The sequence below is a fragment of the Ambystoma mexicanum genome, chromosome 9 (assembly GCF_040938575.1).
Source record: "Ambystoma mexicanum isolate Mex_15411 chromosome 9, UKY_AmexF1_1, whole genome shotgun sequence".
Classification (NCBI taxonomy): Eukaryota; Metazoa; Chordata; class Amphibia; order Caudata; family Ambystomatidae; genus Ambystoma; species Ambystoma mexicanum.
The window spans coordinates 656,657,910-656,671,322 of record NC_090931.1 but is presented as its reverse complement, the minus strand read 5'-3'; the positions used below and the strand labels follow the sequence as shown (position 1 = coordinate 656,671,322).

General features: G+C 42.1%; 1 protein-coding gene across 5 annotated transcripts in view; it reads right to left on the bottom strand.

Annotated features, from left to right (window-relative positions):
- The window catches only part of MYO1C (myosin IC), a 662,069-nt gene that overhangs the window by 159,450 nt on the left and 489,206 nt on the right, over positions 1-13,413 (bottom strand). For all 5 annotated transcript variants that reach the window (XM_069615425.1, XM_069615428.1, XM_069615429.1 and 2 more), the window contains exons 12-14: positions 3,019-3,124; positions 1,793-1,873; positions 1,425-1,516 (exon numbers count right to left, since the gene is read on the bottom strand). In XM_069615425.1, coding sequence (XP_069471526.1) covers positions 1,425-1,516; positions 1,793-1,873; positions 3,019-3,124 — 279 coding nt within the window. The remainder of the gene's footprint in view (positions 1-1,424; positions 1,517-1,792; positions 1,874-3,018; positions 3,125-13,413) is intronic.

The following is a 13,413-nucleotide window of genomic DNA, read 5'->3' as shown; positions in this document are numbered from 1 at the left end:
ATTCTGCAACTGTATTCAACCTGTTGGCTTTGCCAAAGCTTATTTAGGGTGACTTTTTCCTTACTCCGGTACTTACTGTTGAAGCAATAGGGGCCTGATATTTATAAGGCTAAGTATAGGTTTTAATATTTAAAAGCATGGTTTCTTCGCTTTACTTCTCAGTTTCTCTTTTTCATTAATATGAACTGCTTTTTCTGTTTTTAGTATGAAGTGCAGGTGATCTCACCTTGCGATAACTATGTACATAAATATGTACATAAATGTGTTTTTAAGGGTGTTTTAGTGATAGCTGCTTGATGTTTTACTATTCTTGCTTGGTGTTTAAAGGCCTAATAAATTAGTATATTTGTGTACTCCTGTGTTGCCTATTTTATGTAAATGCTTTGTGTTAACTCTTCTATTACACCCCACCCACACACATCTCCTGAAGTCTGCCTTATTGCCCAGTCTATGTAACACCTTGATACAGCTTTGCTAGATCCAAGCGTCAATTACTCCGCTCACAAACTAGTGTAGCCTCTCAGAACCCTCCCACAGAGCTGGTTTTGAAAATCCATGTCAACAACACCTTACAGCTAAGTTGTGTGAGTGGAGCGGTGGGGGCACGAGTAAGTGGTAGAGTGTCAAGGAGGTGGACACAGGACTGAGGAGAGAAGAGGAAACACCAGAAGAAGGGAAACGTTTCCTTGTAGTAATAACCGTACAGCATGGCGTCGAGGAGGTTAAGAAGGTTGGGCTGGTGGTATAGTTCAAATAGGAAAAGGAAACCAGACACATGGCCAGCCTCCCGAAGGCTAGTGGCCAGCTCCTTCAGGGCTGTTGAGTGGCCAGCTCTGGAGACAACAAGCTTGGCTTCTAGTTGCCTAGCCTACGCCTGTCAAGATCTGTAAGCTGGAGAGCAAATAGGAAGATGATTAAACTATTGCTCTGTGACATCCTGTGACAGGGAAACAAAGTGAAGAATCAAATAACAGAGTCTAAAGATTCAACAGCAAAGACATGTCAAGAAAGAATTATTGAGGAAACATTAACTTCCTCAAAGTCTCTGAGTGACTGTCTTTTGTAAAGAGCCGGGAGGAAATCTGGTCTATGGCATTTACAACCAGAATACTGATTACAGCGGAACTGATCCCATTTTGGGATTGTTTCTTCAGTTGACTTTATGTCTTAGTTCCCTACATTTCCTTTCTCAAGGAGAATATCATCTTGTTTTGAATCTGGATCCCTCAACTAGTACCCCATAGAGGGTGGAGAAAAACACCCAAGAGGAAGAGGAAAGAGGAGGGGTAAGTTAGAAGGATTTGTAGAAATAACTCACAAATCTTTGTCATATCTTTTGTGTTTTCTGGAATATATGAAACCCTCCAAACATATAACAGTCCACTGATCATCACACCAGCCCCCCATACTCTACTTGTACTCACGTTACAAAGTGAGGGTGGTTCTTCACCGCCTCTTCCAATTTTTCCAGAAATGTCTGATCTGTGGCATCTCCGGGACGCAAACATTCTTCATCCTAAGCAAGAGTAGATGGAAATGTAAGCCAAAATGGAGAATTATATATTCACCCAACACACTCAGTAGCCAGTGTAATCCTGTGACTCAATCCATGCCCTGTGCCATTCCCTCGCCTTGCCTGGCCCACAGAGACTGTGCGTCCTGCATGCCCGATACACTCTACAGCCCTTTGCGGTACTGTGATCCCACTTGCACCAAATGCCCTAATTATGCCTTATGCCATCCCTTCAAATGGCTTTCATGACACTGGGTAAATTGAAACGTGTACACTCACCAAGATTGAAATTATGCCTCTGAATTTTTCTTCCACCAAATCACAGATGATTTTGTTGTTGAAATATTGGACTGGCTCCCACTGCAAATACAGAAAGAGATTTTAAAGGCCCATCTCATAACCATGCAGCACCTGAAGGGCATGTCACAGATGCTCAGCACGACAGAAATGAGTAACGAAAATACAAAAGTACTTAGGGGGCTCACTATGGAGCAAAGCATCACCTCAGGTACTCCCTGCAGAGTCAGGTGGCATCACAAGGACACTAGTTACAGTGCTCCGTTGCACCCAAAAGACTAGCCCAAAGGGTCACACTACACCGAAGGAGCCTGTCACAGAGCTGTGCAGCACTTCAAAGTCCCATCAAATGGTTCCCACTATTCCTGCCACCTGTCACAGAGATATTTAGCAGCCCAGGGGCCAATTAAAAAGCAGCAATGGGAATCAGAGGGGGAACAGCATCTCAGGTGAATCAAAGAGCCTCTTAGCGTGTCAGCCGGTTATAGTGCTACATCACACGTAAGGGCTTACGTAAGTAAAAAACATGCAGCACCACAGGAACGGATCACACAATCATATAACAGCTTATGGGTAAAAACGGCAATATACCCCTTTCAAGAGATCTGTAGATAATGTAAAAGCACATGCTTTGGGGGAGCTGTAGTGCATGGTCCAGGACCACTAATAATAAAGCTATAGGTAATTATTTAGAAGCACTGACTCCATGAGCGCTGTAGGGGCTGTGCGTGAGCACTTATGGTCGAGTGCTGGAAGGAATGTGCTGGAGCACCATCTGTAGTATCTCTAGGGAATGGTATAGGGGCATTGACATGGAAGCAGCTATTGGGAGTGCAAAAACATTTGTTGGGAGGGAGCTGTAGGGAATGGGCATCAGCTCAGACTTTTGATGCAGTACAGGTACAAGAGTGGCTGTGTGGGGGCTATGGAGAATGGTTTAAGAGTGATGGATGTGGTGTTCTGCATTAAGGGTACAGGGAACAGAAGTGTGTGGAGCTGAAGGGAATGGGAGAAGAGAGTCTTCCAAAGCTGTAGGCAATGAATTAAAGGGGTGTAGGTAATTATGTAGTAATTCTGGTTCGGGGGGAAGGGTTGCAATGCAGGAGTGCATGCTGCGAGCTGTACGTAATGCTGTGGGAAAGCTGGCTGTAGGAACATGGATTGCAGAGCCTCTACACTTCTAAAGACAAGGCTGCTCTCAACATTACCGCAATTCCCTCCGACTCGTATTCCTCCTGCTCAGACTTCAGAGTGAGTTCAATGAATAGCTGCTGCAACTTTTCGTTACAATAATTAATGCAGAACTGTTCAAAACTGCAACAAAAAAAGAATTAAATTAACAAGGATGTAATAAACTTGCCTCTTAGGATAAGTTACTTAATTAATTTAGCAACGCTTGTACCATCAACCCTCTTTGTTTTTATAACTTATTTAACATTTGTGGTGGTGACATTAAATGATGCTACTGAGAACAATGGGGTAATCAGTCATCAAGTACAAAGCATTACCCGTGCCCCAATGGACACCCCCCCTCTGAAGGATATACATCCCCTTATAATTGCACCCATTCTAGATTCACACATAGTAGCCTTCAAACATAATCCGTTGTTAACATACTAAAAGTACAAAGTAGTTAGAAGTTCTGTAAAAGACGCAATTGCAACATGGACAAAGGGTTCTCGTGACAATGTTTTACGAAAGGTGACCATATGCTTCAGTTCAAACTACCATAGATGGTGCGTGGCTGGGCTCACAAAAAGCCCACGTGTGCACAGCAGCCATTTTAGGACTGCCTCATGGTTTACCCAAACAAAGGGGGCCTCTAAAGCAAAATGGCTGAGCGTAGGGCTTAAAACAATACATTGGTAGTCTAATCTGTAGAAAAAAAGGTACATTAGGCTAGCAATGCAGTAAATCAGTTTGCACCCCAGGTGAAGCCAAAACAAAAATTACTGTCTGCCATCAGTCTACTCCCGAAAAACCAATGTAAGGTAATATAATGCCCTATGGTGCAAATGGGGTGCCTGAAAGCCACCTGGGCAATCCAGGACCATATCATCTAAATGAGTCAAAAAGGCTTGCTGTGGTGGGGGACTTCAGTAGACATATCTCTGACCGCTAAAAATAAGTCAGTGATACCAGAAAAAGAAAGGGGACCTTAAAAAGGAACTACAGAATTTCCAAAACTGAAATGATGTCTTGTCATCTCCCATTACAAGAAAGCATCTGCACCATCACTTATTTCGCAGCTGGGAATCATTCTATTGAGAACAAGAAGGATTTTTCAACTGAAATACTGCACAGAAGCGATGTACGATTTTCAGCCCATACTAGACCACACTTGACAGTGAATCTCAGCTGATGCCTCAGGAATTGGGAAAGGATCATGTGTTTGTGCTATGATACTGTGAGGGGTCAGTAATGCGAGGCAGCTAACTGTGTGATGATTTTTCAAAACATGCCATTTTTGTAAGATGAAAATAATAGCAAAGGCCCCACTATTCCATCTACTGAGGATCTCCCTGCCTACCAAAACTAAGGGAAAACACTAACACAGGATGTTTGGCCCTCATACCTAAACATACGATACAAAGAAAATATATGGCAATTCAATTAACATAAACCACAAGAGTTACAGCTTCTTGTGAACCTTTTCAATAACCTGGGTGAACTCCCTTCCCCAGGAGTCAAGGTTAGTTCAACTCCAATGTTCATCAAAAGAAAACAAAGTAGATCTACATAGGTAGGTAGCAAAGTCTTAATTCAGCTCTTGAAATTCCCGTTGCAAGGTAAAGTTTTGTTAACCAAACTTCCAACAACAGAGTTCTTCTTCCTGAGGAAATACAGACTTTCCACTTCCTCGGAATAGCATCAATGTTATTCCCAGCCACAATGCCTTTTCACCACTTTCAAGAAGACTTCATCCACTGCATCCACTGACAGATCTATAGCTTCTAGAAAGGTGGTGGAGATTCCTGGTTAACAGTACCTATTCAAATTGGGATACAACCCCAGCTTCAGTACTCTGTGATACAGTCACAGTTTCAGTACATTGTGCTAGAACCACAGCCTCAGTCTTGAACTTCACAATAGGTATATTTGTCCGGATGACTTCACAGTGCTACTAGTATTTCCACTTCAATGACTTCACCTCTTCTATAGTTTACAATGAGCACATTCTCCCTTGCGTCACTGCATTCCACTTCACTTGGGTCACTGAAAGTTTGCATCCACTGACAATCAGATACACCACCACTACTTCAATAGTATTAAGTCTCGAGACAAATTTTGACAAGACTATTTTTACAGTACTTCAACACCTTCAAACAGACAAGGCACTCTTCCTCTGAATGTCTCTCTTCAAAAGGGGCAGACTCTTTGCATCTCTTGAATGTCTGCCACAGTAACAACCCAAATGTGCCTTTATGACCCACGTCTCTATCACAGTCTTTGGCAATATAGGTTGTGTCAACTTCAACATTTTTTATGAGCAGCAAGTTCCCCTTCCCCAACTTTGCCTTCACCGTCTCTGACAACTGTTAGCCAACAATTACCCAAATCTCTCGGTGCCACTCTCTTGGCCTCAAGTAGTACTTGCACATTGATGTCTTAGGCAAGATTATACTTCTATTGGCCTCACAGTAGGGATACAATTGCGTTCTGGCTCTGAGAAAGGCTGCTTTCAGTGTCAAATAGAGAAAAACTCTTGGCTTGGGCAATGCTTGCTCTTTCTCTTCAGCCACATATGCAATGATAAAATGTTTAACTTGTTGATTTCTTACATGAGTTGTGATTGTTCGTGTGAATAAAGGATTAGAGTTCAGTGTTCCTTTCGAAATCGAAATTAGGCACACGCGACCACTTCTTAAAGGGTTTTACAAAGGTTAAAGGTTCAACAATATGATTCGCAATGTTATTCTGTGTAATGTAAGACACACAATCACTTTTTCATAAAGTTTATGAGCTCTAAGTGTTTAAAAATGGTTTCTGTAATATTTGCTTCTTACGCAAGTGAAATGCGAATTACTCGTTCACACGCGAGTAATACTTTCCCATTGTCCCTTTGTTTAAACAAATGCTTGCTTTAACGTATATATGAGTGAATACTGGAACTGGATACTGTTGCTGGCAATGTTTGTGTAACGAATCAAAAAGCCTGGTTTAACTCACCAGCTTCTGTGATCCTTGTTCTGCGGTTTGCGCAACTTCTACAACTTCGGCACAACTTCTGCAGCTTCTGGCTTCTCAGGGACCCGCACCCTTCCTCACTGAAGGTGTCTTCGGTCCAGGCCTCTCTCTTCTGGAGCCCCTCTCGCCCCCGAGACCTGCAACTCACCCGCCGATCCTCGCTTCGATCTCCAGCATGGCTCCTGCACAGCAACCACGGCAATCAGACAAACAGAGAAAGACAGACTCCCTTCAGGTCTTCGGCTGTGTAGCCTCTGCACTTTAGAGTTTGGGAAACCGGGACCCTTTCAGAAAAAGCAGGTGAAATGAGATGCATCCATGTTCCGGCATCCCTCTGGTTCTCCCACTTCTGCTTGATTTGCCAGCACTGTGTCCTCTTCCTTCTGCCTCTGCTACTACAGGGCTCACTCCAGCTGTAGTTCCAGCTCCCTCTCATTGCATGCACCTGAAGGGTCCTTTTGCCACCGAGGTTCCTTCAGGTTTGGGCTATTAGGCTTAATTTACGGATTCCTGCCATAGCATGCCTCTTCAGCCCTCTTCCCAGTACTCTTGGGATTATGGGAAATGTAGTCCCCAACAACATAATTAGTTCTTGCAAGTATGGGCTTGATTTTGAAGGAGAAATTACTTCCCTCAAAATAATTTAAAGAGGAATCCTTAAAATGTGTTGTTTTAGGGGAAGAAAATGTAGTTAAGGCAATACTTTTAAGTTACTTTCCATTCTGCTTTTGGGGTTGAGGCAGGTGTTTATCCTGAGCTACTTAGAAGGATCTTTCTATAGGTAAGGCTTGCTCAGATTTTATGGTACTTCTACCCATAGCCATGTGTCTTATATGCGGGTCAGGGACATTATAGTGACAATAAGCCATTACCTGTTTTGGCAATCTAAAAAGGTTCTCTCTTTCAGAGGACAAATAGCGTCTCATCCCATGAGATCTCCTCACCACCCTGGGCTTTGTCTCCTCCCAGGTGTTCCTCCTGTAGTAGACCACCCCCAAGGTCAGGATCAGGAAGCGTCTGCCTTTCCCTGGCCAACTCGGAGGAGACTTTAGGCAGGGATTTAGTGAGGGATCCGTTGGATGCTTCACAATACAGAGTGACCAACCAAGTCGTAGACCAATGATTACTTTATCATCAAAAAGCTGCAGTCCATGACTATACTTGCAAATCAAAACACAGACATGAGAGCACAGATAACTTGACAGGCCAAGCGTTCTGCAGTACTACGAAAATGGATTACAAAGGCGAGGCTTCTGGTAAATGCAAAAAATGTTGGTACCTGTGAAAAATAAATCTGCCTTCCCGGTGCTCTGGCTGAAATATTGTTGCTTCGACCTACCACCAATACGGTTTCCTCTGGATCTGCTCAGTCCCAACACTCACAGAAGCAGACTCTTCTTCAGTAGCCCTCCAGTTTCCTGAAGCATCTGGAGACCCTCTGTTCTCTGAACGGCCACCGAAACCCAGAGATCCAAAACCAGTTGCCCTCCACTAACCAGAGATGTCTTTAAAAGGCCGTAAACTAACAGAACTCATTTGAAAGAGATGAAACCTGGCTGAGGTTTCCAAAGGCTAACATTGGTCTTTGTTTAACTTTGGGACAACTAAAGCATCAGCACAGAATCCATTGTATCCAAACAACTGCCAACTTTATTCCCTGTAAGAAATAATAGTCTCAGTGGAGGGGGAAAACAGATGGGAAAACAGATCCTGGGACTTACTAAGAGCTAAACACGGTGGATCTTTAACATTCTGGACCCGTTGGGGACACTGCTCCATCATGGCAATATAGACTTGTAAATGCTATACATAATGTTAAAGCATATATTCATGTTCTTATGCTCCTGTAACAGTACATCAAGTACATAAGAGCTGGAATCTAGTGCAGCCATTCCTTTATTTAAATTAAAATCGTTTTCTGCTGCAGATCTCTTGCCCCTCTGATAAAGTCTGCCTTAGCTAATATAAAAGCGGGCCAAGGACACCTGAAAACTATTGCAAGCCTGCTTCGATCAGGATAATGATTGGTGGGCTTGAACACAAGTTATGTTATGTTATTTTATTTATATTGCGCCCCACAAGTGCCCAGAGGCATACGGGAGCTCTACTGAAAGGTGTCACACATAACACACAGGAAAAATAGACTAACAACAATTAAAAATGTCAGGAAGTACTCAGTTAGGAAAGAGAAACTAGGGGAACAGGCTATCTAAACAGGTATGTTTTTTTACCTCTTAAACATATCTCTCAGATGGGGCGGGATTGCATTCCATGCTCTGGGCGTGGTAGCAAAGAAGGCCCTTTTACTTACCAAGGTCAGTTTTGTCCCTGGCACCATCAGTAAATTGGTATTATTGGATCTTAATGCTCTTAGCACTGGCTTTCTCCTCAGATTAATCTACGTATTCTGGTCTAATCCTTCCTAGACATTTATGGGTTATCATAAGCAGCCGATAATCTATTCTGTCTTCAATAGGAAGCCAGTGCATCTTTTTTCTAGCCTCAGATATTATCTCTTCTCTTAATGCCTTCTATTGCTCTCAGAGCACTATTTTGGATTACTTGTAGTCTGGCATAGACCCTTTGCCAATGCCAACCAAAAGGCTACTACAGTTATCTATTTTAGTGCTAATGATCTCTCTTGCTATTTTATTTGGATAAACAGGGCCGAATCTGTGATGATAATTTGATGTAGTAAGCTGATGCAGAGGCTAGTCTATCAACCTTGGCACGCAGGTTCATCCTTCGATCCATGTATATACCTAGTGTCTTCACCTTTTTTTGTGCAGCAAAGAGTTGGTACTCAGAATTTGTGTATTCTGAACCCTGAGCCAACCACCATCAACTCCGTTTTCTCATTTAAAGCTAGGCCGCTTTCAACCATCCATGTCTGAATCATGCCACACATTATATTTATATTGCTCACATCTTCCACATATACCCCTGATAAGGGAATAACGCATTGTGCATCATCCGCGTAGTTAGTAAAGCGCACTCGCTTATCTTCAAGCATCCTGAATAGCGGTACAGTGAATATGTTGTACAGTGACAGAGAGAGGCATGCGCCCTGTGGGACTCCATACTGCATCTGATTTGGCGCTGCATCTGCACTATTGCTACCTGCGTTGTCTCATCTGTCTTTATCACCATCTTTTCTGCCCCTTCCCTCCGGCTTCTGTGCACTCCTCTTGATGTTTATATTTTGCTTGATCTATGGAGCTTGTTAATCATTGCCTCTTGAATTGTGGTGTGTTAGGGGAGTTTTCCTAAAGTCTACCTGGAGGCGAGACTCTATAAAACTATCCCTTGGTATACAGGTCCCAAAAAAGTCTGTAATACCGAAAGATTTGGTAAAATGGCAGCGCAGCAAGGCTCATTCTATGAGGAGAATGTGAGCTGTAGGTAAGTACAAAGAACCCAGTCAATACATTAGACCATAAAAACTCTTACACACTTCAAGTTATATTAAAATATACATTTATTTTATAAACACAAAAGGCAGAGTAAGTAATACTATTTTAGACTAACCAACACAAATAGAAAACATAAGCAACACTTTTTCAGGTGAAACGGGTAGTGGCTTGTAAAATGACAGTAATGACAGTTCCACTATTTAAATAGTAGTGGCTTGCACCCACAATGAACACAGTAAATGACAGTTCAGTTATGAGGAGGAAAAATAGTTATTCAACACTAGTATCAGCAATCTATAATTCAGTAAGACTTTTCAAGGATTCTAAGAGGGCAGTCACAACCCTCGGTTTTTTCATAGTGTAGAAATATCTCCCAATGTCTGGTCTCACGTTGGGGGTACCTGGGAAGCAACTCTAGTGAAAGAATCTATTAAACTCTTGTCATGGAATACTAAGGGCCACAGATCATTTAGAACAAAAAGAAGGGCATACATTTTTGAGATGTTTGATTTAATTGTGTTTCAAGAAACATGGCTCCAGACCACTTTTGGGCTGGAGAGATTCTCAATATTGTAACTACTAGCACTGGATGAGGGAGTGGGTCGGCCCTCTGGGGGCCTCAGTATTGCTTGTTGAAATAAGGTCTTTGGACACACCGTTCTCTTGTCAAATGTGGAGTCAGGTATGATGGCGTTGAAGGCTGACTCAGGGCCTGAAAGGGGCAGCTTGAAGTGGATTATAATAAACGTATATTGGAACCCCATGACTAACGATCTTACGAACTTTCTTCAATCGTTGGCAGATTTACTGCTTTTATGTATAGGGCAGTTCCCATGTTATGAACTCTTGGTCATAGGTGATTTCAATACGCAATGTATAAAAAGTTCTGCCTAGGGCTCCTTGAATTATAAGTTACCATCAGCTAATGGAGAGTCATGGGCACATTTCTTTGTGGGCTGGGACTTTCTGATGGCTAATGGCTCTATTGAGGGAAATTTTCCTCCCGCTCCTACTTGGGGGAGGGAGGATAGTTTCTCGACGATCGATTATCTGTTTCAGTCTAGGCCTTTGTTTGAAGAATGTACTCGTTTTGCAATTGTAAATGTCTTACCGAGTGATCATGCCATCTTAGAAGCTGATTTCTCAAAAAAAAAATAGAGGTAGTTGAACAATATTTTTTTTGCACAATCTGATTGTGAATAATGGAGGGAACAGAGTTGTTAGATTTAAAAATAATGGTTGGTTTTTGACTAACAACTTGGACGCTCTATCTCCTCTATGTCGGACTCACGGCTGAGGGAGGTATGTCCTCCCAGCACTTTTGTGGAGTTCCTATGGGACATCAATCCCCCCTATGAGGCAGTGGTGAAGCAGCAAGCTAAACATCCCCATAGTTTTGACGATTAAACATGGGAAAAGAAAAGTATCATGAGATGGCAGTTAAGAAGGTTAAAGAATAGGTTTAAGGACATGCAGGACTATAAGAGGGAAACTAAAAAACTCAATTATTCTTACAGAAATTGGTCTAGAGCCCACCGTGCCTACCGCACACAACTAGAGGGGGAAGTTATGTTGAGAGCCATTGGACAAAACAATTCCCAACATTTTTGGTCAATAATCAGGTCTTGGGATATCTGGTAACTGCAGCCCAGGATGGAGTTATTCAGAAGCAGGTGTGAGTTGATAATTTCACTGGGCTATATGGTACAGCTGAGAAAGTGAAATTAGTGAGGAAAATGATATCCCTTGGTCATTGAAGTTTTCGTTCGAGGAAATAAAAACTCTTATATTGAAAAGTTTGACACCCAGATCTCTGGGTCCTAATGGCCTGAGCAATAAGATTTTGAAATTAAACCCAGATACCTGGGCCGTAGTACTGGAGGCCGTATTTAAGGGAATAGTGGTTTCAAAGCATATTCCAAGTTCTTGGAGAAGGGCGGTCATTATTCCCATCTTTAAGAGAGGAGATCGGTTGTATCCTTTAAATTACTGTCTGATCTCCCTCCTGGATGCCGAAGGTAAAATCTTTGTGGGCCTTGTAATTATGGGCTAAAACACACAGTATTATATCAAAACATCAAACAGGCTTCAGGAGAGGTTTATCTACATCCCTTAATAGCCTTGTTTTGAACACTGTCAGTAGTGAATCTCTCTCCAGGGGCGGGTCTCCACTGTTTGAGTCATGGATTGACCTGTCCCAGGCTTTTGAGACCATCAATCAGGACTGCCTCTGGGGGAAATTAAGACACTGGGGATTGCCAGAAAACCTGTTGGCAATCTTGATTGAGCTACACAGGGACACACAATTACACATCAGACTTGATAGATCGGGACTCCTCTTAAAATCCGTCGTCATAACCAGGGGAGTCAGGCAAGGGTACTTGGTGGAACCCCTTTTGTTCAACCTTTATTTAGCCGATCTGGTCAAATGGATTGTGGAGTCAGCACTGGCCAGCCCAAAATTGGGCCCTTCTAAAATCAGATGGCTGGCTTATGCCGACGTCATTGTGCTATTAGAGCGCACCCAGATTGGCCTTCAGAGGCTACTCACTGCCTTCCAGAAATATGCACAGCTGAAAGGGCTGAAGATCAATACTGAAAAATCCAAAATCTTGATCTTTCAACATCCATTGCATAAGGCTTACTAAATCGTTTTCTTGGTACTTGTATAGTTAAGTGATCCCTATAGTTAAAGAGATTGTCTATTTGAGACCAGTGGTCAGATCTTATCCAACTAAGGGGTCAGTTACAGCTGCCCTGGATGAAAAAATCCTTTGTTTAGGCTCACAGATGAAAAGGATTGTAAACAAATGTTGCAAATTTTCCATCTCACCACTTATTAAATATTATATTGGTAAGATAATACTGGCCCTCATTTTTGGCTTCAGTACTAATCCACACTCACATGTCAGACTGGGAGAGACTGTAGGGTATTTTGTGGAGGCGTGTGCTGAATCTGCCCAATTGTGTCCCTATAGCAAGCCTGAGATACAAACTGGGTGTTCCATCACTTAGGGCCTGTTTGGAATGGAAGTTAATTACATTGTACAGGCTGATTTTTTCTCCCCCCTCCTCTCTCACTCTACGAAGATGTTTTGGTGGTTTATCAGGGGACATCTAATCTATATTTGAACAATTTAAAAGTGGCAGGTACCAACATCCTAGTGGAATCAGAATGTTTGAAAGTAACTCTGATTCAAAATCCTATGAAGGCCAAATAACTTATCAAGAGAACGGACTGGATTAGAACTATTGCAGTGATGAGGAAATCTAGGATCTATGCCTCCTTGACACCTACAGATCAACTTAGATTCACCAGGCCTACTAATTTGACGTAATTCCCTGATCCAGTTATAAGAGCAGACTTTGAGATTTTGTTTAAATTTGCTACCAACTTTGGAATTCCAGAATATTAGGGACGCTGCTATGATAACGAATCCTAGGTGCCAGAAATGCCATGAGAATGAGACCCAAACTTTAAGACAGCTGATGATCGACTGCCCTGGGACTATTGAGATGAGAACACGAAGGCTGGCCAGATTTACCCCACATAACTGGTGGCTTCAGACTGACTGTTTCTGGAAACGATTGGCTTCAGGACACAAGGTTTTTCTTACAGTTGAAGTGGTAAACCTATTGCAAGAATGCAACATGTTGAGATCATTTTTATGATTAAGGAAAAATACCATTGTTGAGGGTATAATGTTGTGGGACTAAACCTCTGTGCTGATGAAAGCGTACAGTTCTTTTTCTTTTCCGTGCTGTAGAAAGAGTGAGTCTTGCTGGATATAGTTTTGATGACGTTCATTTTAAAGCTTGTTCTTTTATTTTTCTAGTTATATTTTTTCCTTTTGCTTCTTCTTTTCTTTTAGTAGTTTACTATTATGTAAATGGTTTGAAAGATTTATTATTGTTTTTGAGTTTTGGGAAAAGTCAAATTTGGTTTTGACTATATCACAATAAATAAAAAAAAGGAAAAAAAAGATGCTTAGTTACTTTCAA